This window comes from Pangasianodon hypophthalmus, chromosome 9, assembly GCF_027358585.1.
Source record: "Pangasianodon hypophthalmus isolate fPanHyp1 chromosome 9, fPanHyp1.pri, whole genome shotgun sequence".
NCBI classification, from domain to species: Eukaryota; Metazoa; Chordata; class Actinopteri; order Siluriformes; family Pangasiidae; genus Pangasianodon; species Pangasianodon hypophthalmus.
Genome location: NC_069718.1, coordinates 21,129,607 through 21,143,313, shown reverse-complemented (window position 1 = coordinate 21,143,313; position 13,707 = coordinate 21,129,607). Strand labels below are relative to the sequence as shown.

The following is a 13,707-nucleotide window of genomic DNA, read 5'->3' as shown; positions in this document are numbered from 1 at the left end:
CAGGCTCCTAATGAGACGACGGATGGTGTCCTGGGGTATTTCCTCCCAGATGTGGACCAGGGCATCACTGAGCTCCTGGACAGTCTGAGGTGCTTGCTGGCAGCGTCGGATGGACCGAAACATAATGTCCCAGAGGTGTTCTATTGGATTTAGGTCAGGCGAGCGTGGGGGCATTCAATGGTATCAATTCCTTCATCCTCCAGGAACTGCCTGCATACACTCGCCACATGAGGCCCGGCATTGTCGTGCACCAGGAGGAACCCAGGACCCACTGCACCAGCGTAGGGTCTGACAATGAGTCCAAGGATTTAACCCCAGTACCTAATGGCAGTCAAGGTGCCGTTGTCTAGCCTGTAAAGGTCTGTGTGTCCCTCCATGGATATGCCTCCCCAGACTATCACTGACCCACCACCAAACCAGTCATGCTGAACGATGTTACAGGCAGCATAATGTTCTCCATGGCTTCTCCAGACCCTTTTACGTCTGTCACATGTGCTCAGGGTGAACCTGCTCTCATCTGTGAAAAGCACAGGGTGCCAGTGGTGGACCTGCCAATTCTGGTGTTCAATGGCAAATGCCAATCGAGCTCCACTGTGCCGGGCAGTGAGCACAGGGCCCACTAGAGGACGTCGGGCCCTCAGGCCACCCTCATGAAGTCTGTTTCTGATTGTTTGGTCAGAGACATTCACACCAGTGGCCTGCTGGAGGTCATTTTGTAGGGCTCTGGCAGCGCTCATCCTGTTCCTCCTTGCACAAAGGAGCAGATACCGGTCCTGCTGATGGGTTAAGGATCTTCTACGGCCCTGTCCAGCTCTCCTAGAGTAACTGCCTGTCTCCTGGAATCTCCTCCATGCTCTTGAGACTGTGCTGGGAGACACAGCAAACCTTCTGGCAATGGCACGTATTGATGTGCCATCCTGGAGGAGTTGGACTGCCTGTGCAACCTCTGTAGGGTCCAGGTATTGCCTCATGCTACCAGTAGTGACACTGACCCTAGCCAAATGCAAAACTAGTGAAAAACAGTCAGAAAAGATGAGTAGGGAAAAAAATGTCAGTGGCCTCCACCTGTAAAACCATACCTGTTTTGGGGGTCGTCTCATTGTTGCCCATCTAGTTCACATGTTGTTAATTTCATTAACACCAAAGCAGCTGAAACTGATTAACAACCCCCTCTGCTACTTAACTGACCAGATCAATATCCCAGGAGTTTAATTGACTTGATGCTATACTCTGATTAAAAAGTGTTCCTTTAATTTTTTGGAGCAGTGTATAGTTAATAGGTTAAATAAAAAGCCCATCTTGCTGAGTTAGATCAGCTGAGCATGTGCTGCTCAATAGATACCCATTTATGTGGCTGATGACAATTCAAACTGGATTGTTTTCAACCCATTCATTTCCCTGTCAATCTCTATTTACCACTTCTCATCTAAATTCAGAAATGTCATATCTGAGCAGTTGGTGTTTTTCGAGCTGTAGCTCTTGCTATGAGCTGATTTACTCAAAGAGTGAAACTGGTAAACTTTTGCCTGGTTGATAATCAGATATTGCAAATATTGTCAAGTATTACTAACAATTATTCAAATGGCATTGCAATGTTATTTCTTCTGCTACATCTGCTTTCTCAGATTCATATTAAAAGCCACAACTGTGTGCACATTATGAATGAGATCAAAATGAGAAACCATTTTTGGTTTCTGAACTATTTTCTGAACCATTTTTCTTACCACACTGTCCTCAGAACCTTGAGATTTTAAAACCTTTTAATCTAATCTTAAGAAGATTACCTTAAACTAAATCCTGGTTGTACATAAAAGGCCTGGAGGGTCCATACTGACTAAAATGTGACATAAATTACACAGGTTGGCAGATTGTATATGAGTAAGAATATATGTGTTTGAATTTAAGTGGTATTTATTTCTGGAAGGAGACTATCATCGACATATGTGTGATTTTTAACATGTTATTAAAAAAGTAATTACACTTTCAGCATAGTTTCAGCACAAAGTGGTTCTGCAGGCTAATAAATGCCCACAAATGTTCTCTTTACACCAATTATATTGATTCAGAAGATTACATGACCACTTTTGGCCATTCAATATACTGTATATTGTGTGCAATATATATTGTGTATATCATTTCAAATAATTCAGATGCGCATAAAATACACTGGGTATTTTAAAATAAATGTAAAAATTGTATTGCTATGAAATTGAAAGAAGGTCAGCAACAATTGGGAAGGTCATGACTTCCACTGAGAATACATAATCAAAAGCAATCTTCTCATGGACGTCACCTCACGTCATGACCTAATGTCATGTTTGCTTCACTCATGATGACTGTAGGAGGTTTACTATTACCATCAGTTGAAAGATTACTATAATCTTGCTGAGGATCTTTGCATATAAACTGGCTGGATATCAAGATTTAGGATGTTTTTAAGCATGGTAAGCCTATACAAAATCTATAATATTGTGTTCATGGGGTGCTAATTTTATTTAATTTTATTTACATTTTATGTTTGTTTCATGAAAGCGTAAGTGTTGCATTCTGTAGCTCCCTTTGCAGAATTCACCACTGTCTCGAAGCATCTTTTCTACTGATACCTGCTTACTTGGGTCACCAGTTCAATAAGAGACAGGTCAGCAGACAGTAAATCAGGGATTAAGTCTTGGTGTAATACCACTTTGAAGAAAACCACCACTGGAAAGACCCAGACAGTGTAAAGTGTGGAACATATAAATAACTTCAGTCCTGCTTCCCCCACCCTGAGCTTAACCACACAGCACGTGCTGGTTTACCTGAAGCTGTCTGAGTCTACAGAGGAAGTAGGTCAGAAGAGGAAACAGGGCACCACTTAATGTCTCTGTGAAAACAGAGATGCTCTTTGGGTATTCTCCACTGTTCTGAGCAGAGTATTGCAAAAATAAAAGCAACTGTCAAGCGTCAAACAACTTGGGGACTTACACACTCATACAATTGTAAGAGATGTGCTAAACATGGTTTGCAGGAAGACCCATAGGTCAGTTTCTTGCACAAATGATTTTCTAGTGTACTACAAAATGCATAGGTCTACTAATATCACCTAGATTTTTCCCCACAGCCAAATTAAATACAAATACAAAGCTGATCAAAATATCCTGAACTCATGCCCCCATCCTGCCCAAAATGGTTTCTCCCAGCGCTGCACTAACCACCCCCATGGATGGTTGTAGAAGTGGTTCAGTCTTGGTTTGCATTAGTGGTGTGGGAGTAAGTGTGAAGTCAGTCTGGGACGTCTGTGAGGAGAGCAGCACAGGTCTGAATGTGCACCTGTATGAATGTGTGTGAGAGGACAGCTTTGGGACACTTACTGCTCTGAGCACAGTTGATAGAACTGAGCTAAAACTGCAGCAGCAGTCATGTTTTGTGCATTTCCTGGCCCAGAGTCAGCCAGCAACTCACACATGTATCACTATAGCAATGGAAAAGAGGTGAGTTGTAAGATTTCTATGAGATGAAGGAAATTCAATCTTTGTGTGTTTATTAGTGTATTGATGTGTGTCGTCTGAGGATGTGTAACATAGGGATTCTTATACTCTAGTCAGCAGGTCTGAGCACATACATGCATAAGTGTGTCTGTGTTTATGTGCACATGTCCATGTCTGTGTGTGTGTGTGTGTGTGTGTGTGTGATTGTATATGATTATTGCACAAGCGTGAGATCTGTCTTAGCGCATGTCAAACCAGACCAGATAGTGTGCTTCCAGGTCAGTAATGCTTTTCACCTGCTTTGTATAAGAAGCCTTGCGAAGAGCAGCACTCATCTAAACTGTGCCATACTTGGTTCAATCAAGGTTTTTTTTTTGTTTGCTCACATGGCATAGCTTCAAAAGTCACAAACCAAATGTGTCTTAAAAGTGCAAGTCCAGCTGTAGTAGAGAGTGAGCCATGAAGTGAAATGCCCCAGTTGGTATGTGGCTGAACTCTGGCAGATGTTTTCCCCAGTGCTCTCCACCCTATTACAACAGCACATAGCCCCCTTCTTTGATCTGCACACATGGTAAGTGCCTCCAGACGGGCATGGATGACACAGAGCAAAAGGAAAAAATTAGTTGCATATGTGCAGGGCTGATTTGGGTTTGAACAAAAATTTTGGGCCAGCTAGTCAGTAAGCTTTGATGAAAAGTTTTATTGAATCCAGGCTTTTTATGCCACGAAACTGTTATTTTGTGTTTTAAAGTGCATTCCTGCGCAGTGCCACCTCGTTTTTCTTGAAAAAATTTTTGTAGTGCTGTTTTCACTGGCACCCACATATGCTTGCTTAGCTTCATGGCTCTAAGGAACCCACTGCTTGACTGCTTTGATCTTTCTCTTATGAAGTACTTTGATATCTGATGAAATTTTGAGTCCTGGATTCAAGCCTTGCCGTGAGACCTCTGCTGTCCTTCTTGGCTGCTGCGATAGGCACCCTGCTTATGTCCTTACCTCTAAGGGGCAGAGAGGTCATGCCATGGGGTGTTAGGATTATTAACGGGTCACTTGGTCAGCCATTGCCGACTGGGGGCAATTGGGTTGATCCTGCACCATATGCTGTGCACTGTGGGTTAGACCCAGGCTTACCCGATCCAGCCAATCATCGCAGGCTTTTTCAGGAGTGTAGCCAATTAAGAGCAGCTCTATGCTTTCTTGGTCAGATGTCTATATGAATGGGACCAGAAGAATCCTCTGTGACCCTAGGGTGATTCTGATCATGGAAGGCCGTTTCCCAGGCAATGCACGTGTCATTCATGAGGTCCAGGCGGGGCAGGGGGTGTAGGTGGTGGTGGGTTGGGGGGCCTCCTGCTCAGCTCCTGCATTGGCCGAGAGAAGAAGAGAGAGGAGGGAAGTGCAATCAAAGCTTAAGGCAGGTGCAAAGCAGGATCAGAGGAGTGTGTGAGTGTTTGGGAAAAACAAATCTATAAATAATCTATCTATAAATAATCTGTAAAAAAAAAAAAAAAAAATATATATATATATATATATATATATATATATATATATATATATATATATATTTAGTTAAAATAATAATAAGTAATTTTATATAGTAATAAGTAATAAGTAAGTTTATATAGTACTTTTCATTTCAAGTCAGAATCTCAATGTGCTTTATATAAAAGACAAACGAATAAAACAATTCTACCTATCTGTACACACACACACACACACACACACACATATATATATATATATATATATACACATATATATATATATATATATATATATATATATATATATATATATATATATATATATATATATATAGAACCACAGTGAAGATAAACAGTAAAAGTCCTCAAATAGTACAACAATTAATCATTAATAAACATTAATAAAACAATCCACAGTCATAAATAGTATGTTTAATGACAGGAAATATGAATAGCTCCGTTTGAACTGATAAGTCTTTAATCTGGATTTAAAAACATTTATATCAAGAACCCAAAAGTGTTTGTTAGTTTGAACCACTTGGGGAAACCCTGAAGCTTCTATTTAGAAACTAGAAGTAGAAATCTATTAGAAAGCTGGAAACCTTTGAAATTTTTTTTTTTTTTTGGTAAAAGAGCAGTTGCATACATTTAATATAGAGGTTATATATGTCCTAAAGCAGAGAATATATGGTGTTTGAAGGCTGTGTGAATCTTTTGGTTGCTCTGTCAAAGAATATAGGACTGTTCCATTACTTTCCACTTCTTTTCCATTCCATATTATTGTTCCATTTCCTTTCCATTGATGCTTACCATTTCAGTATTTTTTTTTGTTTGTTCTTTAATCATCAGGTGTACTCTCCATCTCCAAATGCTGAGGAACTGAAAAGAGATTCTGCTCCATACTCATCATTTAAGCTTCCCAGCACAAGCTTCACAAGCCCATTTTTTGGTAAACTTATCCTTGGTTGTTATATTACCCCACAATGATGACTAATAATTTTCACAGTCTTGTTGTTTACATCTGTGTGGGCGAGCAGAGCTTGCTATTGCTTTATTTTAATTTGAAAATGTTGTGTGCGTGTGTGTGTGCAGTGGAACACAGAGCTCTGCTGTCGGAAAGTGTTTGACTCTCAAGGACGCCTTGGGAGGCAGAACGAAATAAGATAGCTTCTATGTTGTATACACCAGTGCTTTTATAAGGACACACACACACACACAGGCTTTGTTTTCGCAGCTGTTTTGGAGGCATGGTTGGTCCATATTTTGAAAAGAATATCAGACTTTTACAGCCAAACCAGCAATTTTTTTAAAAGTCTTGGGGGAAAAGTGCTGTGAATTGGATCCCTCTTATTAACTATGCTTTCTATTAAGCTTTCAGCTTCTCTTCCACACTGTGGATTATAGCCAAGCATAATATAGCAGAACTCACTGCTTTTAACCTGAGCCAAACAAAACCTACACTTCTGATATGATTGTCCTGTATCTTGACACGTGTTTTGGATGAATAACAATACTAATAATAACTCTTTATATTATCTCTCTGCCTTCTGCTTGTATTTACCTGAGGACAAAAAGCCCTGTGCACTTGTTCGCCTGAATATACTTTGTCATTTTTCTGTCAGATGGGACAAACAGCTCTACAGACCCCTGGAGCTCGGTCAGTGGGATCAGTCCATCAGGTCATGGAGGCATGCTGGGATCCTCATCATCTAGCCAATCACTGTCTGGGAACAATGGCAACCTGCCAGCACATGACCGTCTGGTAAGACGTGACTTTAAAATGCAATTGTGTAGAGCCGTTGAGGAGAGTATTGATAGCTGGAAATGGTAGATTAACCTTAAACAAAAACCATTGCACAGATGTCATTTTGATGCAAAGAGGTCTTTGAAAACTTTAGGTCATGTAGGGTGGCATCTGATCCCATTTAGTCCGCAAAAATACATTGGCAGATGTCAACACTAATGGATATTATTAACAGATAATTGGTGTTTCAATGCCAAGTTTAATTAATTTCATACTTTTTTCATACATTCTCTCTAACTATAAAAAACCCTTTAAAACACGAAATGTTCTTTTTGCTTTTCTTTAGAACATACTACCAAATTCAGCACCACCTGAAGTCAGCAAGTGTCTTCCGCCAATGTCCTCTTTTCACAGAGGAAGTGGCAGTGCTTCACTTTTTGTTTCTTCACCCCATACTACACATGCCAGTTTCACAGATCGGCCCATGGGTGAGCCATCATGCTCATACGACTGAAAAATGATTGACTTATGGATATGATCTTGTGGTAATATGTTGCATATTTGTGTAATTTCAGGTGGTCAGGGGAACACTGTTGGAGGCTCACACACTGGAGATGCTCTTGGGAAAGCCCTGGCTTCTGTAAGAACTATACACCACAACGGCTAGTTTAGCTAAAATTACAGTGTACAGTAAGATCTAGAGAAGGAATGTGAATTAACATAAATGGTTAATGTTTTGGAATATTATGTCTTTGCATATTCCCATTTTTAGGCATTTCCTTCATGTGTCACAGACAGTAATGCATAGCTGAAAAATTAGGCGCTTATAGGATTTAGTTTATGACTGTTACATTATTTCCAGCAAAATGCTCTGAGACCTTGTGAGAAAAGCTTTCTAAAGATGAAGAGTTGTGCTTGTTAAGTTGAAGCATTTATTATATTTAGCTAATGTGTCTATGCATACATGAGATAATAGAAACAAATATATGTTTAAAATATTTATAGACGCTTCATAAAAAGAAAATAATATCAATCACATCAGAAACAAGATTCGGTTAATGCAATGAAGGAAAAGGAAAAGGTACAAAATAATAGATTATTTAGAGATTCCAGACAAAGTAGTTAGAAAATTCATGTATAGATGTATCTGCCTAGATGTATATTTGTATCTAGTTCAGAACAACAAGAATGAAAATTGATTATTACATAATAATCTTATGGACCTAAAATGTTGCAAAGTAGGATTCTTGAGTTGCAAAGATGATGACAATGATATTCATAAGTACCTTTTTCGATATACATTCAAATAAAAAGAAGATACATATGAGGTCACTAAAGTGCTTGCTTTAATCAGTGTCTCCCTGCTGCTCCTTAAACTCTGTATTTTTCCTTTCGCTGTGTCAGATTTATTCTCCTGATCACGCCAATAGCAGTTTTCCATCCAGTTCGTCCACTCCAGGGAGATCATCACCTCTGGCTGCTTCAACTGTTTCAGCAGGTTTTTGCCTTTCAATTTGTCATAGTTCAAACAGGCGAGTTTAGTAAAACATTTTGTAAAATGCATAAGCTGCTTATATATAAGAGCAGGTAGTCAACTGAAGTGAGTGCACATTGTTTAGCATATACACTATATGGCCAAAAAGTATTGTATGTGGACACCTGGACATCACACTGATATGTGGTTCTTCCCCAAATTGTATGATGTAACATTATGATTTCCCTTCACTGGAACTAAGAAACCCAAACCTGTTCCAGCATTACAGTGTCCCAGTGCACAAAGCAAGGTCCATGAAGAAATGGTTTACCAATGTTGGAGTGAAGAACTCGAGTGGTCTGCACAGAACACTGGCCTCAACCCCACTGAACACCTTTGGGATGAACTGGAACTCCAACTGCACCCCAGTCCTCCTCACCCAACATCAGTGTCTGAGCTCACTAATGCTCTTGTAGCTGACTAAACACAAATCCCCACAGCCTCACTCCAAAATCTAGTGGAAAGCCTTCCCAGAAGAGTGGAGGTTATTATAGCAGCAAAGGGGAGACCAACTCCATGTTTATGCCCATGATTTTGTAATAGGCACATATGGGTGTGATGGTCAGGTGTCCATGTAGCATAATAAAGAACATTAGTTGATATAAACAGAGGAACTGGCTCTCATTTATTCATCATTTAATTGTTTTATTTCTTTCAGGAGCATACCAATGGCCTCAATCAGGTGGACAGACAATACTGCCATCCAGTTATGAGAACTCCATGCAGCCGCTGGTAAAGCTTGTTAAAAAAACAGTTCTAGTTAATCTAGGAATAGCTTTCCAAAAGCATTGCAATACAAAGATAATTTATAAATTGTGGAGCCAGCATCCATTTTAACCATCTCTCTATCTGTTAACATGACTTTAAATTTGCAAAGAAATGGGAAATGGGGTTAGATTTGTGTTTTGTGCTGATGCGTATTTGAATTTTGTAAAGACGGCTTTAATATGTTTCAGATCTTCGTGTTAAGTCACCACTTCATGTATATTTTGGATTTTTCAGATGGAGGATAGACTGGACAGATTAGAAGATGTCATTCATGTCCTACGAAACCACGCAGTGGGTGGGATAAATATTAACCCGACCAATGACATCCGCAGTCTAATCGGACTGACACAGCGAGGATCAGTTACAATGAGATCAAACTGCCCTGTCACCGGACTAGTGACAAATGGATTACCAACAGATGTAAGTCCTTGTTTTAATTAACAGGCATTCATAAAAGCTCATAATCATAATTTGTTACAATGAGGAGGTGATTCAAGATCAGAAATGTATCAGTAAAGTTCTTTTTGATCATTTTAAAATGACCTTCTTCTTACTCTTAATGTAATTACTAGTAATAATAAAGTGTCCACGAATAACTAGTTACTTATATTTCAGTCCATAACTGGTCCAAACTGCTGTTATGACACCAGAGATATAAAGTAGTTGGTTTCTAAAATGCAGTACTGGTTGTTATTCTAAGTATATATATATATATATATATATATATATATATATATATATATATATATATATATATATATATATATATATAAAACTAATAAAGTCCCTTGTAGCTCTAGCATTATATTAAATATCAGTGGGCTGCTTAAGGGTTTGAATATGTTCTAAGCACAATATGATTTTTGCACATATAGGTTATGCATTAAATGCATATGCATTAAATAAGACAAGCTTGTTTTCCATGACCGCTGAAGGCTTCCCCTACAATTACAACCTCAACTTTAAAAATACTTACAGGTTAATAGTGGCTAAAAGACATTATAGTTCAGTAACACTTTAAGTTTAATTCAATTAAATTTAATTCCAGGAAAAACTCCCTGAGACAACATGAGGAATAATCCTTGAGAGGAACCAGAATCAAAAGGGAGCCTATATTTTAATAGGTGACAGCTGATAGTGGGATTAAAATTAAATCATTACAGTATGCAGGTGTAGAAGAATAAAGTCAAACAGTACTAAGTGTGTTCAGAGGATGTTCAGTATGAGCATATTGTGAATAAGAGTCTTGAGACGAGCACAGGACAGTCTTTATGATTACAGCAGTAGTTCTTAGGTACAAGTCTACAGCGTCAGGTGAGCTTATCCACTAAAGCAATGCTGAGACTAAAGTCAAATCTTTAGGGTGTTTATGTGGGACCATCTACAGGAGCAGAAGCTGAGTCAGAAAGCTTCAAGTAGAAGTGCAGCATCAGGATGAATCAGGCGAGGCTGGAGGTTGAGAGAAGCCACAGCAGTAGAAAAGCGTCAATGTTCATTCAAGTCCATCTAACTGAATTGATGTTTTTTTTTCTGTTGTTTTTCTGACAGTTGTCTGCAGCAGACCCAGGTGAGGCTGCTAATTTGGGCACACACTCTTCTGCTTCTCCTTCCTCTTCTGATCTGACTAATCAAGAAGACAGCTTAAGAGGTTCCCATGAAACAATTATTGCTTTCTTGACCCCTCTTCTGTTCCCTCTTTCTTCATTTATGATCTATGCGTTGCAGGGCTGTTCCTATTCAAAGTTTCATTTTATTCCTTTCACTTTTCTCTTTATAAGCTACAATAGACCTCACAATCTGGTTGTTTGTCTCAGCTCTGGCAGCAGGGCTGCTCTCCAGTTTGTCATCAGGTACTCTGGAGGTGAAAACAGAGCCATCTGACGTGGAAGATTTTAGACTGCACCAGGCCCACCCCAGGAACCTGTCTCACCCTCCTCATTCTAGCCGTCTGTCTCACTCCTCCTCCAGTGGTCTGCTCTCTGATGAAGAGAGTGACATCAGAGACCCTGAAACACCCAGCAATGATCCTACTAACAGAACCAGGTAACCTTCTCCCATAATCTTCTCCACAACTTTCTTATAACAGGAGTGTAATACAGTTTGATAAAGAATATAATGGTCTATTACTATTAGAGAAATCTCTCAAAATACCAATATTAGTCACTAGAGGGCAACTGGGAACCACAGTAGGGAAATTTATGTCATCTCACAGCTCCAGAGTCCCTGGTTTGATCCTGGAGCTCAGATTACTGTCTGTGTGAAGTTCCCCGTGTCTGTGTGGTTTTCGTCTGGGTTCTCCGGTTTCCTCCTACCTCCCAAGAACATGCCAGTAGATGGATAGGTTACAGTAATTTGCTTCACACCCAGTGTTCATGCCCTGCATTCTTGGGATAGAATCTGGATCCACCACGACCCTAAAGTATTTACTGGAGATGAATGACTGAATGTCTGAATGTCTGAATGAATGTCTGAATGAATGAATAATGAACGCTACTCAGAGGAAGTGTGTGGGGTTCATTAACAAAATCAGCAATCCAAAGGGACAATGTTAAACAGACCAGGGTCAAAAGCAGATACCTAGAAGATTTCCCAAGGTAAATCCAAAGAGTAATCGTAAAGCATCGCAAGGGTCAAACATCGAGACATCAATCAGAAATACAGAGGCTCAGAGCTCACATGAGAGAAAGAATAAATCAGCAAGGCTTCACAAAGAACGTAATGAACCATGTGCTTTATGTAGCTAGTGAACATGAAGTGTGTGATAACTGAGGGGCCCTCTGGTGGCGTGCCAGTGAAATGTCCCTGACCGAAGTGACACAATGTCGCTACTGCACAAGAAGGGTTAGTTAGTTAGTTAGTTAGTTATGGGTAAGTTAGTTAGTTAGTTAGTTAAGGGTTAGTTACTTGTTCCTGAAAGGGTCTTTGTAATAGAGTTTTTCTCTGATAGGGAAGAACCATTTTCACACCGTTGTAGACCAGTTATGATCTGTGTGTTGTGTTTTGTTATAGTCTTATCAGGAATAATGAGTGTTGCTACTGTATATTTATAATAGAAAAGAATAGAACAGAAATGTAGGGAAGGAGGTAATGTCTTACTTCAGAAACAGGACAGTTAAATAGACTAACAAAATAATTTGACAGATTGTTTGGTCTTTTCTAATACAAATAACATCAGAATTCTGGTGTGTGTGTGTTTGTTCACAGTAGCATCCTTGAGGATGAAGAGCTGTCTCCGGAGCAGAAGGCTGAGAGGGAGAGGGAGAGAAGGTTGGCAAATAATGCTCGTGAGCGTCTGCGAGTCAGGGACATCAACGAGGCGTTTAAAGAGCTGGGCCGCATGTGCCAGCTGCATCTGAAAAACGATAAGCCCCAGACCAAACTACTCATCCTGCATCAGGCCGTCGCAGTCATCCTTAGCCTAGAGCAACAGGTCCGGGGTAAGTACCCTTCAGTTTTGTATGAACACCTATGGTAGTAAATTAAAAAAGATCAAAATTATGAACTTAAATAAATAAATAAAAAACATTAAATCCTTAACAATTAAAGTCATCAATAATAGTTTTAAGGTTTAGGATCCATTCAAGATGACTACGTCTTCCTTAGACACTGTTCAGCCTAGCCCAAGTCACCAGATACTGACTGATGTTCTGCAACTAAACACGTGTTATTTAGTCTGAACAACAGATTTGTTGTAAGGTTATTTTTAAAAGAATCAGGTAACTATGTAAAGCAACCTTGTGTGATGTAAGAAGAAGGGCAATATAAAAAATTGATATTGGAATCAATTTAATCTGATAGTTGATGTATGGGCCAATACAGGAGAATAATCTGTGCAATACATTCTTCTCAGAGCGAAATCTGAACCCTAAGACTGCATGCTTGAGGAGGAGAGAGGAAGAGAAGGTATCAGCCATGACACTGGATCCCCAGTCCATGCATACAGTCATTCATGCAACACAACCTGATCAAGTCACCAGCCATCTCTGACAGCCTGTGTGTTTGTGTGTGTGTGTGTGTCAGTGAGAGAGAGAGAAAAAGAGAGAGAGAGTGAGAGAGAGAAAGAGAGAGAGAGAAAGAGAGAGAGGGAGAGAGGAGAATGAGAGAGTCTGGTTTAATTCCTTAAATAATATTTTCTAATAGCCATGAATACTGTGTATTTTAACAAATTTTTGCTCTTCTCTATAGCACTTTTATAGCAGTTCGCTTTATGATTGACCTTATGCAATCCTCTTCCCAAAAAAGAAAAGAAAAAGCCCTGTTTCACTGTTTATATGTACACAGATACCTGACTAACCCGTTTTCTCGTTTGCATATTACTTCCTGCAGAGCTATTTCCATGGTTTATTTTAGCATTCTCCTCCAACAGTATGTATTTAATTTTATATTATTCCTGTCACAGTGTCCTACTGTGCAATAGTGCCACTTAATGCCATTATCATTACCATGGACTACAAATGCAGCAGTTGAGATTCCTGTTGTTTCACTCTGTGTCTTTGATTAGGGTCCAATTCTGAGGAAACTCAGAAATTCATCTTAATAACATGATTACTTTTACTATTACATGCTGTATGACAGACATAATGGAATATGGAACCAAACACTAATATTTTGTCGTACTTTTTTACCAATACATTTTTACATGTAAATGGAAAGACAGTTGTCTTTGTGTATACTTCCTACATAGTATTTTGAAATAAAGTTTACGGTTAA

At 39.4% G+C, this 13,707-nt stretch overlaps 1 protein-coding gene across 4 annotated transcripts in view; it reads left to right on the top strand.

The window, feature by feature from the left end:
- LOC113529993 (transcription factor 12-like) overlaps positions 1–13,707 on the top strand; it is a 16,496-nt gene extending 2,789 nt beyond the window's left edge. Inside the window, exons 1-12 of one of the 4 annotated variants that reach the window (XM_026919646.3) lie at positions 3,251–3,470; positions 5,801–5,900; positions 6,574–6,713; positions 7,042–7,183; positions 7,271–7,335; positions 8,100–8,193; positions 8,888–8,961; positions 9,232–9,417; positions 10,546–10,645; positions 10,812–11,040; positions 12,205–12,434; positions 12,848–13,707. In XM_026919646.3, the coding sequence (XP_026775447.3) occupies positions 3,399–3,470; positions 5,801–5,900; positions 6,574–6,713; positions 7,042–7,183; positions 7,271–7,335; positions 8,100–8,193; positions 8,888–8,961; positions 9,232–9,417; positions 10,546–10,645; positions 10,812–11,040; positions 12,205–12,434; positions 12,848–12,984 (1,569 nt within the window). In that variant the 5' untranslated portion in view covers positions 3,251–3,398 and the 3' untranslated portion in view covers positions 12,985–13,707. Of the gene's footprint in view, positions 1–3,250; positions 3,471–5,800; positions 5,901–6,573; positions 6,714–7,041; positions 7,184–7,270; positions 7,336–8,099; positions 8,194–8,887; positions 8,962–9,231; positions 9,418–10,545; positions 10,646–10,811; positions 11,041–12,201; positions 12,435–12,847 lie in introns of those variants that run through there. The other 3 variants (XM_026919647.3, XM_026919645.3, XM_034307270.2) reach the window with 3 other exon arrangements.